This window comes from Atractosteus spatula, chromosome 5 (genome assembly GCF_055471065.1).
Source record: "Atractosteus spatula isolate fAtrSpa1 chromosome 5, fAtrSpa1.hap1, whole genome shotgun sequence".
NCBI classification, from domain to species: Eukaryota; Metazoa; Chordata; class Actinopteri; order Semionotiformes; family Lepisosteidae; genus Atractosteus; species Atractosteus spatula.
Genome location: NC_142710.1, coordinates 10,329,161 through 10,349,222, shown reverse-complemented (window position 1 = coordinate 10,349,222; position 20,062 = coordinate 10,329,161). Strand labels below are relative to the sequence as shown.

Here is a 20,062-nt window from a genome sequence, read left to right as displayed (position 1 = left end):
CAGCCTGGACACACACTGGACACAGGCAGACCTGGCTGTCCAGAGAGGACAGGCTCAGTGACCACAGCCTGGACACACACACTGGACACAGGCAGACCTGGCTGTCCAGAGAGGACAGACTCAGTGACCACAGCCTGGACACACACACTGGACACAGGCTGACCTGGCTGTCCAGAGAGGACAGACTCAGTGACCACAGCCTGGACACACACACTGGACACAGGCAGACCTGGCTGCCCAGAGAGGACAGGCTCGGAGACCACAGCCTGGACACACACACTGGACACAGGCAGACCTGGCTGTCCAGAGAGGACAGGCTCAGTGACCACAGCCTGGACACAGGCAGACATGGCTGTCCAGAGAGGACAGGCTCAGTGACCACAGCCTGGAGACACACACTGGACACAGGCAGACCTGGCTGTCCAGAGAGGACAGGCTCGGTGACCACAGCCTGGAGACACACACTGGACACAGGCAGACCTGGCTGCCCAGAGAGGACAGGCTCGGTGACCACAGCCTGGACACACACACTGGACACAGGCAGACCTGGCTGTCCGGAGAGGACAGGCTCGGTGACCACAGCCTGGACACCTGCAGACCTGGCTGCCCAGAGAGGACAGGCTCAGTGACCACAGCCTGGACACATACACTGGACACAGGCAGACCTGGCTGTCCAGAGAGGACAGGCTCAGAGACACAGCCTGGAGACACACACTGGACACAGGCAGACCTGGCTGTCCAGAGAGGACAGGCTCAGTGACCACAGCCTGGACACACACACTGGACACAGGCAGGCCTGGCTGTCCAGAGAGGACAGGCTCGGTGACCACAGCCTGGAGACACACACTGGACACAGGCAGACCTGGCTGTCCAGAGAGGACAGGCTCAGTGACACAGCCTGGAGACACACACTGGACACAGGCAGACCTGGCTGTCCAGAGAGGACAGGCTCAGTGACACAGCCTGGACACACACACTGGACACAGGCTGACCTGGCTGTCCAGAGAGGACAGGCTCGGTGACCACACCCTGGACACACACACTGGACACAGGCAGACCTGGCTGTCCAGAGAGGACAGGCTCAGTGACCACAGCCTGGACACACACACTGGACACAGGCAGACCTGGCTGTCCAGAGAGGACAGGCTCGGTGACCACAGCCTGGAGACACACACTGGACACAGGCAGACCTGGCTGTCCAGAGAGGACAGGCTCAGAGACCACAGCCTGGACACACACACTGGACACAGGCAGACCTGGCTGTCCAGAGAGGACAGGCTCAGTGACACAGCCTGGAGACACACACTGGACACAGGCAGACCTGGCTGTCCAGAGAGGACAGGCTCAGTGACCACACCCTGGACACAGGCAAACCTGGCTGTCCAGAGAGGACAGGATCAGTGACCACAGCCTGGACACAGGCAGACCTGGCTGTCCAGAGAGGAAATAATAATAATAATAATAATGATAATACTTGAATTTATGATAATTTAGAAATATGATATTTTGAGAATGTACCCGAGTGGCTGGTATGATGTATGATTGGTTCTCTGGTTAGTAAGCAGTCAGGCACGCTGAGGCGAACAGATATTTATGAACGATGACGGTACAGACGGTCAGTACACACAAGACGCAGCTCAGTCCGAGCTTGAGGCGTCTCGTCTCGTCTCGGGGGGTGGATTTCCAGCACACTCCCAACATGACGACACACACCCGCCGATGGGAAGTCAGCGCTGCACTGTCACAGCACGACAGGGGAGAGGTCAGAGGCGTCGTGTGGAAGAGACACTGCAGAGGGGTCTGTGAGTGTCGCACCTGGGCCCACAGAGGGGTCTCGCAGACGGGAGAAGTCTGAACTCGCAGTGCAGGGGGGTGAGCTGGAGCCCCGCAGGGGGAGCCTGGCCAGTACCTGGAGGGGAGACTCCTGGGAGAGGGGTGAGTGGGGCCAGCAGGGGGCGCTCTCACCCAGCTCCCAGCCCACTGGAGCCCAGCGGGGGGAGCCTGGCCAGTACCTGGAGGGGAGACTCCTGGGAGAGGGGTGAGTTGGGCCAGCAGGGGGCGCTCTCTCCCTGCGCTCTGTGTGGGTCCTGATGCCCCTGTCCAGTGATGGTGAGCTATAAAAGACTAGGGCTGGACACTGACGGGGACACTGGACTGTAAGAGGGCTCCGTCCTTCAGAGGAGACGTAAAACCGGGGTCCTGACTCTCTGTGGTCATGAACAATCCCGGGGGTGTCTCTATAAAAGAGTCGGGGTGTCACCCCGGTGTCCCCCTGGCCCTTACCCATCATGGCCTCCTAATGACCTCTGACCTGTCCTCATCGCTCTGAGAGCTGGTGTGTGTGAGAGAGTACTGGAGCATCATCCAGGTGGGGGCACACACTGGTAGGGGGTGGAGGGGCTCCCCATGACCAGTAAAGAGTGGGGTGTCCAGAATAAGCGCTATATACAGTAAGTGTAAGCAGTTCTTATTATAAGAGACTTTGCTGTCCTTGCCACCCTGCTTGGAGAGAATATTTAAGGCAGTTTGATTTGCACCAATTACTTTGCTACTTAAACTTGACTAATTTTCCCAGCCCATCACAATCAATCAATCAATCAATCAATCAATCAATCAATCAATCAATCAACAAACAGGACTGCTGTTTCAAAACCAGCAGGCGAGACACTATGTTAAGACACTTTCGACAAAAGAGCTGGAGAAAACTGTCAGGGTGAGTCTCTCGGCCTCGACGGTTGTGCTGATCACAGAGAACTAAGGGTCCTGACGTCCTGACGTCCTGACGTCCTGACCACCCAGAAAACCCAGAAAAACGCCAGAGCGCTACCAACTATCAGCCTCCTAAATAACACCTACGAGGGCCAAGAGAGAAGCTGCACCTTCTACACCAACCAGAATCCGTGTCCTTCTCTCTGTGGACCCAGAGGACACAGGGTGAGCGGGGTCTCCCAGTCTACAAATACACCCGCCACCGTTTCCAGAAGAGGGATTCTTCACGCAAGACATCAGAGTTTTCTTACAGCAGGAGAGCAGTGTAGCGGGAGCTGGTCTCTCTGTCTCTCTGTCTCTGTTCCTCTATCTGTCTGTCTCTCTCTGCCTGTGTCCCTCTGTCTGTGCTCCTGTGTCTGTCTCTCTGCCTGTTTCTCTGTCTGTGTCCCTGTGTCTGCCCGTCTCTCAATAATAATAATACAGTGTGTGATCTCCTGTCCCAGCCTGAGGAACAGACAGTGAGCCTGTCTCTCAATAATAATAATACAGTGTGTGATCTCCTGTCCCAGTCTGAGGAACAGACAGTGAGCCCGTCTCTCAATAATAATAATACAGTGTGTGATCTCCTGTCCCAGCCTGAGGAACAGACAGTGAGCCTGTCTCTCAATAATAATAATACAGTGTGTGATCTCCTGTCCCAGCCTGAGGAACAGACAGTGAGCCTGTCTCTCAATAATAATAATACAGTGTGTGATCTCCTGTCCCAGCCTGAGGAACAGACAGTGAGCCTGTCTCTCAATAATAATAATACAGTGTGTGATCTCCTGTCCCAGCCTGAGGAACAGACAGTGAGCCCGTCTCTCAATAATAATAATACAGTGTGTGATCTCCTGTCCCAGCCTGAGGAACAGACAGTGAGCCCGTCTCTCAATAATAATAATACAGTGTGTGATCTCCTGTCCCAGCCTGAGGAACAGACAGTGAGCCCGTCTCTCAATAATAATAATACAGTGTGTGATCTCCTGTCCCAGCCTGAGGAACAGACAGTGAGCCTGTCTCTCAATAATAATAATACAGTGTGTGATCTCCTGTCCCAGCCTGAGGAACAGTGAGCCTGTCTCTCAATAATAATAATACAGTGTGTGATCTCCTGTCCCAGCCTGAGGAACAGACAGTGAGCCTGTCTCTCAATAATAATAATACAGTGTGTGATCTCCTGTCCCAGCCTGAGGAACAGACAGTGAGCCCGTCTCTCAATAATAATAATACAGTGTGTGATCTCCTGTCCCAGTCTGAGGAACAGACAGTGAGCCTGTCTCTCAATAATAATAATACAGTGTGTGATCTCCTGTCCCAGCCTGAGGAACAGACAGTGAGCCTGTCTCTCAATAATAATAATACAGTGTGTGATCTCCTGTCCCAGCCTGAGGAACAGACAGTGAGCCCGTCTCTCAATAATAATAATACAGTGTGTGATCTCCTGTCCCAGCCTGAGGAACAGACAGTGAGCCTGTCTCTCAATAATAATAATACAGTGTGTGATCTCCTGTCCCAGCCTGAGGAACAGACAGTGAGCCTGTCTCTCAGTAATAATAATACAGTGTGTGATCTCCTGTCCCAGCCTGAGGAACAGACAGTGAGCCCGTCTCTCAATAATAATAATACAGAGTGTGATCTCCTGTCCCAGCCTGAGGAACAGACAGTGATCCCGTCTCTCGATAATAATAATACAGTGTGTGATCTCCTGTCCCAGCCTGAGGAACAGTGAGCCTGTCTCTCAATAATAATAATAATACAGTGTGTGATCTCCTGTCACAGCCTGAGGAACAGACAGTGAGCCTGTCTCTCAATAATAATAATACAGAGTGTGATCTCCTGTCCCAGCCTGAGGAACAGACAGTGAGCCTGTCTCTCAATAATAATAATACAGAGTGTGATCTCCTGTCCCAGCCTGAGGAACAGTGAGTCTGTCTCCCAATAATAATAATACAGTGTGTGATCTCCTGTCCCAGCCCAAGGAACAGACAGTGAGCCTGTCTCTCAATAATAATAATACAGTGTGTGAGCTCCTGTCCCAGCCTGAGGAACAGTGAGTCTGTCTCCCAATAATGCTCAATATGTTTACAATATATGTAAATATTTTATATGTCTGTGTTGTAAATGTCTGTAATAGGCAACACTGATTGTACCCATCAGTCATGCTAATAAAGCACCTTGAATTGAATTGAATTGAGTTGAGAGGGGAGAGAGAGGAGGGGATAGAGAGGAGAGAGGAGAGAGAGGGGAGAGGGAGAGAGGAGAGAGAGAGGGGAGAGAGGAGAGAGATAGGGGATAGAGAGGAGAGAGGGGAGAGGGAGGAGAGAGGGAAGAGAGAGGGGATAGAGAGGAGAGAGAGGAGAGAGGGAGGAGAGAGGGAGAGAGAGGGGAGAGGGAGGAGAGAGGGGAGAGGGAGGAGAGAGAGGGGATAGAGAGGGGAGAGAGAGGGGAGAGGGAGAAGAGAGGGGAGACAGAGAGAGGAGAGAGATAGGGGATAGAGAGGAGAGAGGGGAGAGAGAGGGGAGAGGGAGGAGAGAGGGGAGAGGGAGGAGAGACGGGAGAGAGAGGGGGGAGGGAGGAGAGAGGGGAGAGGGGGGAGAGAGAGGGGAGAGAGAGGAGAGAGATAGGGGATAGAGAGGAGAGAGGGGAGAGGGAGGGGAGAGGGAGGAGAGAGGGAGGAGAGAGGGGAGAGGGGGAGAGAGGGGAGAGGGAGGAGAGAGGGGGAGAGAGGGGGAGAGATGGGAGAGGGGGAGAGAGGGGAGAGGGAGGAGAGAGAGAGGGGATAGAGAGGAGAGAGAGGAGAGAGGGGAGAGAGAGAGAGGAGAGAGAAGAGAGAGATAGGGGATAGAGAGGAGAGAGGGGAGAGAGAGGGGAGAGGGAGGAGAGAGGGGATAGAGAGGAGAGAGAGGAGAGAGAGGGGATAGAGAGGAGAGAGAGGAGAGAGGAGAGAAGACTGAGAGAGAGGAGCGGGAGAAAGGAGCAGACTCAGGGGAGAGGGAGGAGAGAGGGGGAGAGAGGGGAGAGAGAGGGGAGAGGGAGGAGAGAGAGAGGAGAGAGGGGAGAGAGAGAGAGGAGAGAAGACTGAGAGACAGGAGCGGGAGAAAGGAGCAGACTCAGGGGAGAGGGACAGCCGGGGGGCCCTGCGGGTGTTTTGGGAATTTTCCAGAAGCCCACGCAGGAAACCACTCTGGCCGCAAGCGAGACCCGGTTTCCTGTGCAGCGCCGTTGCCGGGAGCGATGGCGGTTTCGCAATGAGCTCCCAGAAGCGCTGGGAAATTCGGTGATTTTGCCAGCGCGGTGATTTCAAATTCGAGCTTGACATCAGTGGAGGAGGCAACACGTGCAGGGCATCGCCCACCGAGATCGCCAGTCCAGACACACAGCAGAGCCGACCCAGAGCTGTTACACCAGGGGCTCCAGTCCCAGTACAGTACAACAGTCTGTTACAATAGGAGCTACAGTCCCAGTACAGTACAACAGTCTGTTACAATAGCAGCTCTAGTCCCAGTACAGTAGAACAGTCCAGTTACAATAGGAGCTACAGTCCCAGTACAGTAGAACAGTCCTGTTACAATAGGAGCTACAGTCCCAGTACAGTACAACAGTCTGTTACAATAGGAGCTACAGTCCCAGTACAGTACAACAGTCTGTTACAATAGCAGCTCTAGTCCCAGTACAGTAGAACAGTCCAGTTACAATAGGAGCTACAGTCCCAGTACAGTACAACAGTCCTGTTACAATAGGAGCTACAGTCCCAGTACAGTACAACAGTCTGTTACAATAGGAGCTACAATCCCAGTACAGTAGAAGAGTCCTGTTACAATAGGAGCTACAGTCCCAGTACAGTACAACAGTCTGTTACAATAGGAGCTACAATCCCAGTACAGTAGAAGAGTCCTGTTACAATAGGAGCTACAGTCCCAGTACAGTACAACAGTCTGTTACAATAGGAGCTACAGTCCCAGTACAGTAGACCAGTCGTGTTACAATAGGAGCTACAGTCCCAGTACAGTACAACAGTCTGTTACAATCGGAGCTACAGTCCCAGTACAGTACGACAGTCCTGTTACAATAGGAGCTACAGTCCCAGTACAGTAGACCAGTCCTGTTACAATAGGAGCTGCAGTCCCAGTACAGTAGACCAGTCCTGTTACAATAGGAGCTACAGTCCCAGTACAGTACAACAGTCTGCTACAATAGGAGCTACAGTCCTAGTACAGTACAACAGTCTGTTACAATAGGAGCTACAGTCCCAGTACAGTAGAACAGTCCTGTTACAATAGGAGCTACAGTCCCAGAACAGTATAACAGTCTGCTACAATAGGAGCTACAGTCCCAGTACAGTACAACAGTCTGTTACAATAGGAGCTACAGTCCCAGTACAGTAGAAGAGTCCTGTTACAATAGGAGCTACAGTCCCAGTACAGTAGAAGAGTCCTGTTACAATAGGAGCTACAATCCCAGTACAGTAGAAGAGTCCTGTTACAATAGGAGCTACAGTCCCAGTACAGTACAACAGTCTGTTACAATAGGAGCTACAGTCCCAGTACAGTAGACCAGTCCTGTTACAATAGGAGCTACACTCCCAGTACAGTACAACAGTCTGTTACAATAGGAGCTACAGTCCTAGTACAGTAGAACAGTCCTGTTACAATAGGAGCTACAGTCCCAGTACAGTACAACAGTCTGTTACAATAGGAGCTGCAGTCCCAGTACAGTACAACAGTCCAGTTACAATAGGAGCTACAGTCCCAGTACAGTACAACAGTCCTGTTACAATAGGAGCTACAGTCCCAGTACAGTACAACAGTCTGTTACAATAGGAGCTACAATCCCAGTACAGTAGAACAGTCCAGTTACAATAGGAGCTACAGTCCCAGTGCAGTAGAACAGTCCTGTTACAATAGAAGCTACAGTCCCAGTACAGTAGAACAGTCCTGTTACAATAGGAACTACAGTCCCAGTACAGTACAACAGCCCTGTTACAATAGGAGCTACAGTCCCAGTACAGTACAACAGCCCTGTTACAATAGGAGCTGCAATCCCAGTACAGTAGAACAGTCCTGTTACAATAGGAGCTACAGTCCCAGTACAGTAGACCAGTCTGTTACAATAGGAGCTACAGTCCCAGTACAGTAGAACAGTCCTGTTACAATAGGGGCTACAGTCCCAGTACAGTACAACAGTCTGTTACAATAGGGGCTACAGTCCCAGTACAGTAGAACAGTCCTGTTACAATAGGAGCTACAGTCCTAATACAGTAGAACAGTCTGTTACAATAAGAGCTTCAGTCCCAGCACAGTACAACAGTCCTGTTACAATAGGAGCTACAGTCCCAGTACAACAGTCTGTTACAATAGGAGTTACAGTCCCAGTACAGTACAACAGTCCCATTACAATAGGAGCTGCAATCCCAGTACAGTAGAACAGTCCTGTTACAATAGGAGCTACAGTCCCAGTACAGTACAACAGTCCTGTTACAATAGGAGCTACAGTCCCAGTACAGTAGAACAGTCTGTTACAATAGGAGCTACAGTCCCAGTACAGTACAACAGTCCTGTTACAATAGGAGCTAAAGTCCCAGTACAGGAGAACAGTCCTGTTACTATAGGAGCTACAGGAAACCATTTGTATATGTCAGTCGCACAGAAACATGGATGTGTGGACTGTCTTATAACATTACTTTTAAATTAGCACAACGTGTCTGAAGATACATTATCTTAAATTATTTTATTTCTCAAAACATTAAACATTTCTCAAATTAATAAATAGAATATTAACATTATTCATAAATAGAGTATTTTATAAATAAATTCACAGTATCATAAAAGGTGATGAAGTTAAACTTATTAACACTGAAGTGGTCTCTTCTTTGTTCATAAAAGAAATCTGATCTCCAGCTCATGTCTTCTGTTCATGTCTAAGTTATATATTAGGGTCATAGTTATTGATCTGAATTGTCTTTTTGTGTTTCTCAAGTGTTATATTATCTGTATTAATCTCTCTGTGTGAGGAGTGTCTCTGGGGTCTGTATTCATCTCTCTGTGTGAGGAGTGTCTCTGGGGTCTGTATTAGGGTCTGTGTTCATCTCTCTGTGTGAGGAGTGTCTCTGGGGTCTGTATTAGGGTCTGTGTTCATCTCTCTGTGTGAGGAGTGTCTCTGGGGTCTGTATTCATCTCTCTGTGTGAGGAGTGTCTCTGGGGTCTGTATTAGGGTCTGTATTAATCTCTCTGTGTGAGGAGTGTCTCTGGGGTCTGTATTAGGGTCTGTATTCATCTCTCTGTGTGAGGAGTGTCTCTGGGGTGTGTATTAGGGTCTGTATTAATCTCTCTGTGTGAGGAGTGTCTCTGGGGTCTGTATTAGGGTCTGTATTCATCTCTCTGTGTGAGGAGTGTCTCTGTTGTCTGTATTAGAGTCTGTAGACCTGCAGATTGAGAGCTGTACTGACGGAGTGTCGTGCCGAGCCTGTGAGCTCATTGGTCAGGGCATGCGCCTGTGAATCAGCCTGTGCCTGCTCTTCCTGTCCAGCTGAGCGAAGGTCAGCTCCCTCGCTGTCCTCTGCAGAGTGGACTCCAGCCCCCTCAGCAGCAGGAGGGCCTGGGAGTGAGAGTGCCAGTCTCCCCCTGGTGGCCAAGTGACGTCACTGCTGGAGACGGAGGGAGGGGCCGAGTTCACCCTGAACTGTCATAGAAACACAAATTGACACCATGACAAGCAGCACAATGCCACCACAGACACAGAAAGAGCACCACACTCTTGCGTACTGGTGTGTGTTATGGAGAGGTGTGTAGATTATGTATCTTGTGTTGTGTACTGGTGCCTGGTGCGTGTTCTGTACAGGTCTGTAGAGTGTGTATCTTGTGTTGTGTACTGGTGCATGGTGTGTGTTCGTTACAGGTGTGTACAGTGTGTATCTTGTGTTGTGTACTGGTGCATGGTGTGTGTTCTGTACAAGTGTGTACACTGTGTGTATCTTGTGTTGTGTACTGGTATGTGTTCTGTACAGGTGTGTACAGTGTGTATCTTGTGTTGTGTACTGGTGCATGGTGTGTGTTCGTTACAGGTGTGTACAGTGTGTATCTTGTGTCGTGTACTGGTGCATGGTGTGTGTTCGTTACAGGTGTGTACAGTGTGTATCTTGTGTTGTGTACTGGTGCATGGTGTGTGTTCATTATAGGTGTGTACAGTGTGTATCTGTGTTGTGTACTTGTGCATGGTGTGTGTTCTGTACAGGTGTGTGGAGTGTGTATCTTGTGTTATGTACTGGTGTGTAGTGTGTGTTCTGTACAGGTGTGTAGAGTGTGTATCTTGTGTTGTGTACTGGTGCATTGTGCGTGTTCTGTAGATGTGTGTAAGGTGTGTAACACGAGTTGTGAGTTGTGTACACATGTGTAGAGTGTGTGTCATGTTTAGTTGTTCAGACTGCGGCAAAATGTGTGGAGTGTGTATTGTGTGTTGTGTACAGGTGTGTGGAGTGAGTGTTGTGTGTTGTGTATAGGTGTACCTAGTGTGTTGTGTACAGGTGTGCAGAGTATGTGTTGTGTGTTGTGTACAAGTGTGCGCAGTGTGTGTTGTTTACAGGTGATTGGAGTGTGTGTTGTGTGCAAGTGTGTGTTGTGTGCTGTGCATAGGTTTGTGTTGTGTGCAGGTGTGTGTTATGTGCAGGTGTGAGTTGTGTGCAGGTGTGTATGTGCAGGTATGTGTTATGTGCTGGTGTATGTTGTCTGATGGTGGGAGTTCTGTACAGGTGTGTGTTGTGTGCAGGTGTGTGTTTTGTACAGGTGTGTATTCTGTGTTGTGTACAGGAGTGTGCCGTGTGCAGGTGTGTGTTGTGTGCGGGTGTAAAGAATGCATACATAGATATGAGATATGCTGTTATTCACCCTGATAGAGAGCAGATGCAGCAGGTCTCTGATGTCCAGTATGAGGCTGTACAGTTTGTCAGAGAGACTGGGGTCAACCCTCGACAGTAAGTCTGCCATTTTCTGAGACTGCAGGTACCGCTGATAGAACTGCAAGGTCTTCACCACCAAGCGGATCCTCTGCTTACGCTGAGAGAAACAGAAAGAGACATTAACACCAAACCTAAAAATACAACTAACACACAGAGAGATGACTACAGACCCTAATACAGACCCCAGGGACACTCCTCGTACAGAGAGATAAATACAGACCCTAATACAGACCCCAGAGACACTCCTCACACAGAGAGATCAATACAGACCCTAATACAGACCCCAGAGACACTCCACACACAGAGAGATGAATACAGACCCTCATACACACCCCAGAGACACTCCTCACACAGAGAGATCAATACAGATCCTAATACAGACCCCAGAGACACTCCTCACATAGAGAGATGAACACAGACCCCAGAGACACTCCTCACACAGAGAGATGAACACAGACCCTAATACAGACCCCAGAGACACTCCTCACACAGAGAGATGAACACAGACCCTAATACAGACCCCAGAGACACTCCTCACACAGAGAGATTAACACAGACCCTAATACAGACCCCAGAGACACTCCTCACACAGAGAGATCAATACAGACCCTAATACAGACCCCAGAGACGCTCCTCACACAGAGATGAATACAGACCCTAATACAGACCCCAGAGACACTCCTCACACAGGGAGATGAATACAGACCCTAATACAGACCCCAGAGACACTCCTCACACAGAGAGATGAACACAGACCCTAATACAGACCCCAGAGACACTCCTCACACAGAGAGATGAATACAGACCCTAATACAGACCCCAGAGACACTCCTCACACAGAGAGATTAAGACAGATCCTAATTTAGATCCTAGTGAAACTCTTAAATCAAAAAGATTAATTGTAATACTAATAAAGGAATACACCTACTGTATTCAGAATTGACATGTGAAGATAAATGCTCACAGAAGACACCCTTTCATGGTATTATACAGTAGCAGTGGCAGTACCCTTGCTTTCATCCACTGGTGGAGTGGAGTGTGAATCACAGGGAGGTGTGATGTTGCTTGTAGAAAATTCTGCTTTGATACGCCACCCAAACTCTCTTCCTAAAAGAGTGAGAAGAATTAATACAGACACACTGACTGGACACTCCAGTACATTAACACTGCACTGAGAGAGAGAGGGGTTAATACAGACACACTGACTGAACACTCCAGTACATTAACACTGCACTGAGAGAGAGAGGGGTTAATACAGACACACTGACTGGACACTCCAGTACATTAACACTGCACTGAGAGAGAGGGGTTAATACAGACACACTGACTGGACACTCCAGTACATGAACACTGCACTGAGAGAAAGAGTGGGGTTAATACACACACTGACTGGACACTCCAGTACATTAACACCGCACTGAGAGAGAGAGGGGTTAATACAGACACACTAACTGGACACTCCAGTACATTAACACTGCACTGAGAGAGAGAGAGGGGTTAATACACACACACTGACTGGACACTCCAGTACATTAACACTGCACTGAGAGAGAGAGGGGTTAATACACACACACTGACTGGACACTCCAGTACATTAACACTGCACTGAGAGAGAGGGGGGTTAATACAGACACACTGACTGGACACTCCAGTACATTAACACTGCACTGAGAGAGAGAGGGGTTAATACACACACACTGACTGGACACTCCAGTACATTAACACTGCACTGAGAGAGAGAGGGGTTAATACAGACACACACACTGACTGGACACTCCAGTACATTAACACTGCACTGAGAGAGAGAGGGGTTAATACACACACACTGACTGGACACTCCAGTATATTAACACTGCACTGAGAGAGAGGGGTTAATACACACACACTGACTGGACACTCCAGTATATTAACACTGCACTGAGAGAGAGAGGGGTTAATACACACACACTGACTGGACACTCCAGTACATTAACACTGCACTGAGAGAGAGAGGGGTTAATACAGACACACTGACTGGACACTCCAGTACATTAACACTGCACTGAGAGAGAGAGGGGTTAATACACACACACTGACTGGACACTCCAGTACATTAACACTGCACTGAGAGAGAGAGAGGGGTTCATACACACACACTGACTGGACACTCCAGTACATTAACACTGCACTGAGAGAGAGAGGGGTTAATACACACACTGACTGGACACTCCAGTACATTAACACTGCACTGAGAGAGAGAGGGGTTAATACAGACACACACACTGACTGGACACTCCAGTACATTAACACTGCACTGAGAGAGAGAGGGGTTAATACACACACACTGACTGGACACTCCAGTATATTAACACTGCACTGAGAGAGAGGGGTTAATACACACACACTGACTGGACACTCCAGTATATTAACACTGCACTGAGAGAGAGAGGGGTTAATACACACACACTGACTGGACACTCCAGTACATTAACACTGCACTGAGAGAGAGAGGGGTTAATACAGACACACTGACTGGACACTCCAGTACATTAACACTGCACTGAGAGAGAGAGGGGTTAATACACACACACTGACTGGACACTCCAGTACATTAACACTGCACTGAGAGAGAGAGGGGTTAATACACACACACTGACTGGACACTCCAGTACATTAACACTGCACTGAGAGAGAGAGGGGTTCATACACACACACTGACTGGACACTCCAGTACATTAACACTGCACTGAGAGAGAGAGGGGTTAATACACACACACTGACTGGACACTCCAGTATATTAACACTGCGCTATTTTTTTAAAAATAAGACTTTAACATCACTCCCCACCCCAATTGTATGGTCCGCACACTCAGCATGTTAAGCTGCAGGAGAGAGGAGCCGGTAGACTCTGTGTCTCTCAGGTCTCTCACTATCTCACAGGGCTGAGACTGAGGAAGATCTTCCTTCACAGCTGCTGACAGGCAGTCACTGCCCTCGATAGGCCTGGACCTACTGCACGTCATGTAAACTGTAATATCACTCCTGCAGTATCACTCCTGCAGTATCACACACTCCTGCAGTATCACTCCTGCAGTATCACACACTCCTGCAGTATCACACACTCCTGCAGTATCACTCCTGCAGTATCACTCACTCCTGCAGTATCACACACTCCTGCAGTATCACTCCTGCAGTATCACTCACTCCTGCAGTATCACACACTCCTGCAGTATCACTCACTCCTGTAGTATCACTCCTGCAGTATAACACACTCCTGCAGTATCACTCCTGCAGTATCACTCACTCCTGCAGTATCACTCACTCCTGCAGTATCACACACTCCTGTAGTATCACTCACTCCTGTAGTATCACTCCTGCAGTATAACACACTCCTGCAGTATCACTCCTGCAGTATCACTCACTCCTGCAGTATCACACACTCCTGCAGTATAACACACTCCTGCAGTATCACTCCTGCAGTATCACTCACTCCTGCAGTATCTCTCACTCCTGCAGTATCACACAATCCTGCACTATCACACACTCCTGTAGTATCACTCCTGCAGCATCACTCACTCCTGCAGTATCACACCTGCAGTATCACACACTCCTGCAGTATCTCTCACTCCTGCAGTATCACACAATCCTGCAGTATCACACACTCCTGTAGTATCACTCACTCCTGCAGTATCACTCCTGCAGTATCACTCACTCCTGCAGTATCTCTCACTCCTGCAGTATCACACAATCCTGCACTATCACACACTCCTGTAGTATCACTCCTGCAGCATCACTCACTCCTGCAGTATCACACCTGCAGTATCACACACTCCTGCAGTATCTCTCACTCCTGCAGTATCACACAATCCTGCAGTATCACACACTCCTGTAGTATCACTCCTGCAGTATCACTCCTGCAGTATCTCTCACTCACTCCTGCAGTATCACTCACTCCTGCAGTATCACTCCTGCAGTATCACTCCTGCAGTATCACACACTCCTGCACTATCTCTCACTCCTGCAGTATCACACAATCCTGCAGTATCACACACTCCTGTAGTATCACTCACTCCTGCAGTATCACTCCTGCAGTATCACACACTCCTGTAGTTTCTCTCACTCCTGCAGTATCACACAATCCTGCAGTATCACACACTCCTGTAGTATCACTCCAGTAGTATCACTCCTGCAGCATCACTCACTCCTGCAGTATCACTCCTGCAGTATCACACACTCCTGCAGTATCTCTCACTCCTGCAGTATCACACACTCCTGTAGTATCACACACTCCTGTAGTATCACTCCTGTAGTATCACTCCTGCAGTATCACTCCTGCAGTATCACACACTCCTGCAGTATCACTCCTGCAATATCTCTCACTCCTGCAGTATCACACACTCCTGCAGTATCACTCCTGTGTGTGTGACGTGTGTGACTCACGTATGTGTGCCGGGTGTCCAGGCTGAGTCTCAGGGTGTGTCTGGTCAGGCTCAGGCAGTGCGCCATGCTCTCTCTGTCTCTCTCACTCCTGCAGTATCACACACTCCTGCAGTATCACTCCTGTGTGTGTGACGTGTGTGACTCACGTATGTGTGCCGGGTGTCCAGGCTGAGTCTCAGGGTGTGTCTGGTCAGGCTCAGGCAGTGCGCCACGCTCTCTCTGTCTCTCTCACTCCTGCAGTATCTCTCACTCCTGCAGTATCACTCCTGTGTGTGTGACGTGTGTGACTCACGTATGTGTGCCGGGTGTCCAGGCTGAGTCTCAGGGTGTGTCTGGTCAGGCTCAGGCAGTGCGCCACGCTCTCTCTGTCTCTCTCACTCCTGCAGTATCTCTCACTCCTGCAGTATCACTCCTGTGTGTGTGACGTGTGTGACTCACGTATGTGTGCCGGGTGTCCAGGCTGAGTCTCAGGGTGTGTCTGGTCAGGCTCAGGCAGTGCGCCACGCTCTCTCTGTCTCTCTCACTCCTGCAGTATCTCTCACTCCTGCAGTATCACTCCTGTGTGTCTGTGTGACGTGTGTGACTCACGTATGTGTGCCGGGTGTCCAGGCTGAGTCTCAGGGTGTGTCTGGTCAGGCTCAGGCAGTGCGCCACGCTCTCTCTGTCTCTCTCACTCCTGCAGTATCTCTCACTCCTGCAGTATCACTCCTGTGTGTGTGTGACGTGTGTGACTCACGTATGTGTGCCGGGTGTCCAGGCTGAGTCTCAGGGTGTGTCTGGTCAGGCTCAGGCAGTGCGCCACGCTCACTCTGTCTCTCTCACTCCTGCAGTATCTCTCACTCCTGCAGTATCACTCCTGTGTGTGTGTGACGTGTGTGACTCACGTATGTGTGCCGGGTGTCCAGGCTGAGTCTCAGGGTGTGTCTGGTCAGGCTCAGGCAGTGCGCCACGCTCACTCTGTCTCTCTCACTCCTGCAGTATCTCTCACTCCTGCAGTATCACTCCTGTGTGTGTGAGACGTGTGTGACTCACGTATGTGTGCCGGGTGTCCAGGCTGAGTCTCAGGGTGTGTCTGGTCAGGCTCAGGCAGTGCGCCACGTTCTCTCTGCGTCTCTCCCTGTCCGCCCGGCTCCTCCGCGCCACGCCCCCCCCTCTGGCCTCGCTGCCCCCCGGCTCGGGCGCAGCAGTAGGGTCCCCCTGCCCTCTCACTCCTGGAGTGCTCAGCGCTGGGCTGGACTGGTTCTTGGGGTGCCGGCTGGCGCTGGTCAGTGGTGATGTGGACCCCAGGAGTAGGCAGGAAAAGAGCATGTGGAGTCCTGGAGAGAGAGAGTCAGTGTCAGTCAGTCAGTGTGTGAGTCAGTGTGTCAGTCAGTGTGTGAGTCAGTGTGTCAGTCAGTGTGTCAGTCAGACACTCTGTCAGTCAGTGTGTGAGTCAGTGTGTCAGTCAGTGTGTCAGTCAGACACTCTGTCAGTCAGTGTGTGAGTCAGTGTGTCAGTCCGTCAGTGTGTCAGTCAGTGTGTCAGTCAGTCAGTGTGTCAGTCAGTGTGTGAGTCAGTCAGTGTGTGAGTCAGTGTGTCAGTCAGTCAGTGTGTCAGTCAGTGTGTGAGTCAGTGTGTCAGTCAGTCAGTCACTCAGTCAGTCAGTGTGTGTCAGTCAGACACTCTGTCAGTCAGTGTGTGAGTCAGTGTGTGAGTCAGTGTGTCAGTCAGACACTCTGTCAGTCAGTGTGTCAGTCAGTGTGTCAGTCAGACACTCTGTCAGTCAGTGTGTGAGTCAGTGTGTCAGTCCGTCAGTGTGTCAGTCAGTGTGTCAGTCAGTCAGTGTGTCAGTCAGTGTGTGAGTCAGTCAGTGTGTGAGTCAGTGTGTCAGTCAGTCAGTGTGTCAGTCAGTGTGTGAGTCAGTGTGTCAGTCAGTCAGTCACTCAGTCAGTCAGTGTGTGTCAGTCAGACACTCTGTCAGTCAGTGTGTGAGTCAGTGTGTGAGTCAGTGTGTCAGTCAGACACTCTGTCAGTCAGTGTGTCAGTCAGTGTGTCAGTCAGACACTCTGTCAGTCAGTGTGTGAGTCAGTGTGTCAGTCAGTGTGTCAGTCAGACACTCTGTCAGTCAGTGTGTGAGTCAGTGTGTCAGTCCGTCAGTGTGTCAGTCAGTGTGTCAGTCAGTCAGTGTGTCAGTCAGTGTGTGAGTCAGTCAGTGTGTGAGTCAGTGTGTCAGTCAGTCAGTGTGTCAGTCAGTGTGTGAGTCAGTGTGTCAGTCAGTCAGTCACTCAGTCAGTCAGTGTGTGTCAGTCAGACACTCTGTCAGTCAGTGTGTGAGTCAGTGTGTGGGTCAGTGTGTCAGTCAGACACTCTGTCAGTCAGTGTGTCAGTCAGTGTGTCAGTCAGACACTCTGTCAGTCAGTGTGTGAGTCAGTGTGTCAGTCAGTGTGTCAGTCAGTCACTCAGTCAGTCAGTGTGTGAGTCAGTGTGTGAGTCAGTGTGTCAGTCAGACACTCAGTCAGTGTGTGAGTCAGTGTGTCAGTCAGTGTGTCAGTCAGTCACTCAGTCAGTCAGTGTGTGAGTCAGTGTGTCAGTCAGTGTGTGAGTCAGTCACTCTGTCAGTCAGTGTGTGAGTCAGTGTGTCAGTCAGTGTGTCAGTCAGTCACTCAGTCAGTCAGTGTGTCAGTCAGTGTGTGAGTCAGTGTGTCAGTCAGACACTCTGTCAGTCAGTGTGTGAGTCAGTGTGTCAGTCAGACACTCTGTCAGTCAGTGTGTGAGTCAGTGTGTCAGTCAGTGTGTCAGTCAGTGTGTGAGTCAGTGTGTCAGTCAGTCAGTGTGTCAGTGTGTCAGTCAGTCAGTGTGTCAGTCAGTGTGTGAGTCAGTGTGTCAGTCAGTCAGCGTGTGAGTCAGTGTGTCAGTCAGTGTGTCAGTCAGTCAGTGTGTCAGTCAGTGTGTCAGTCAGTCAGCGTGTGAGTCAGTGTGTCAGTCAGTGTGTGAGTCAGTCAGTGTGTGAGTCAGTGTGTGAGTCAGTCAGTGTGTGAGTCAGTGTGTCAGTCAGTCAGTGTGTGAGTCAGTGTGTCAGTCAGTGTGTGAGTCAGTCAGTGTGTGAGTCAGTGTGTCAGTCAGTCAGTGTGTGAGTCAGTGTGTCAGTCAGTGTGTGAGTCAGTCAGTGTGTGAGTCAGTGTGTCAGTCAGTCAGTGTGTCAGTCAGTGTGTGAGTCAGTGTGTCAGTCAGTCAGTGTGTGAGTCAGTGTGTCAGTCAGTCAGTATGTCAGTCAGTGTGTGAGTCAGTCACTCAGTCAGTCAGTGTGTGAGTCAGTGTGTCAGTCAGACACTCTGTCAGTCAGTGTGTCAGTCAGTGTGTGAGTCAGTCAGTGTGTCAGTCAGTGTGTGAGTCAGTGTGTCAGTCAGTCAGTGTGTCAGTCAGTGTGTGAGTCAGTGTGTCAGTCACTCAGTGCGTCAGTCAGTGTGTGAGTCAGTGCGTCAGTCAGTGTGTGAGTCAGTCACTCAGTCAGTCAGTGTGTGAGTCAGTGTGACAGTCAGACACTCTGTCAGTCAGTGTGTGAGTCAGTGTGTCAGTCAGTGTGTGAGTCAGTCACTCAGTCAGTCAGTATGTGAGTCAGTGTGTCAGTCAGACACTCTGTCAGTCAGTGTGTGAGTCAGTGTGTGAGTCAGTCACTCAGTCAGTCAGTGTGTGAGTCAGTGTGTCAGTCAGACACTCTGTCAGTCAGTGTTTGAGTCAGTCACTCAGTCAGTCAGTGTGTGAGTCAGTGTGTCAGTCAGACACTCTTTCAGTCAGTGTGTGAGTCAGTGTGTGAGTCAGTGTGTCAGTCAGACACTCTGTCAGTCAGTGTGTGAGTCAGTGTGTCAGTCAGTGTGTCAGTCAGACACTCTGTCAGTCAGTGTGTGAGTCAGTGTGTCAGTCAGTGTGTCAGTCAGACACTCTGTCAGTCAGTGTGTGAGTCCGTGTGTCAGTCAGTGTGTGAGTCAGTCACTCAGTGTGTGAGTCAGTGTGTCAGTCAGTGTGTCAGTCAGACACTCTGTCAGTCAGTGTGTGAGTCAGTGTGTCAGTCCGTCAGTGTTTCAATCAGACACTCTGTCAGTCAGTCAGTGTGTCACTGACTTTGTCAGTCAGTGCGTCAGTCAGCGTGTCAGTCAATCAGTGTGTGAGTCAGTCAGTGTGTCAGTCACTCTGTCAGCTAGTCACTGAGTCAGTCTGTGTGTCAATGAGTTGGTGTGTCATTCAGACACTGTCAGTCAGTCAGTCAGTGTGTCAATCAGTCAGTCAGTGTGTCAGTCAGTCAGTCAGTCAGTCACAATGTCAGTCAGTCAGTGTGTCAGTCAGTCAGTCACTGTGACAATCTGTCACCTTGTCAGTCAGTGTGTCAGTGAGTCTGTGTGACAATTAGACACTGTGTCAGTCAGTGTGTCAGTCAGTCACTGTGACAATCTGTCACCTTGTCAGTCAGTGTATCAGTGAGTCTGTGTGTCATTCAGATGGTGTGTCAACCAGGCAGAGTGTCAATCAGTCAGTCTGTCGGTGTGTCAGTCAGTCAGTGTGTTATGCAGTCACAATGTCAGGCAGTATATCGATAACTCAATATCGAAGTAGAGACCAATTAATCAATTTAGCAATTAACCAATTAACTTTCATGTATCAGACAATTTTAGATAAATATAGAGCAGAGAAACAAAGTAACTCGTTAATAAATGCAAAAAAAACAATGAGAAGAATATTAATTACCAGGGACTCTCCATCTTGAGATCTTCATCACCAGTCGTCTGCTGCTCTCCTGATAGCGTGCTGCTCCGAGCCTTCCACTGTCTCACTGCCTGTCCGTCTGTCTCTCTGTCTCTCTGTCCGTCTCTGCACAAGGCCTGTGTGTCCCTCAGTCTGTCTCTCTGTCCGTCTCTGCACAAGGCCTGTGTGTCCCTCTGCCTGTCTCTCTGTGTCTCTCTCTGCCCCTCA

General features: G+C 50.0%; 1 protein-coding gene across 2 annotated transcripts; it reads right to left on the bottom strand.

Annotated features, from left to right (window-relative positions):
* Positions 1-8,602: 8,602 nt before the first annotated feature.
* On the bottom strand, positions 8,603-11,793 carry LOC148834047 (uncharacterized). Of its 2 annotated transcripts, none has more exons than XM_088917799.1 (3): positions 11,628-11,793; positions 10,629-10,796; positions 8,603-9,426 (listed from the first exon to the last, which is right to left on the bottom strand). In XM_088917799.1, the coding sequence occupies exons 1-3, from the start codon at positions 11,643-11,645 to the stop codon at positions 9,226-9,228; spliced, it is 387 nt and encodes a 128-aa protein (XP_088773925.1). In that variant the 5' UTR covers positions 11,646-11,793; the 3' UTR covers positions 8,603-9,225. The 2 variants fall into 2 exon arrangements, with proteins under 2 accessions (XP_088773925.1, XP_088773926.1); XM_088917800.1 differs by having other exon boundaries at positions 11,708-11,792.
* Between the last annotated feature and the right edge of the window lie 8,269 nt (positions 11,794-20,062).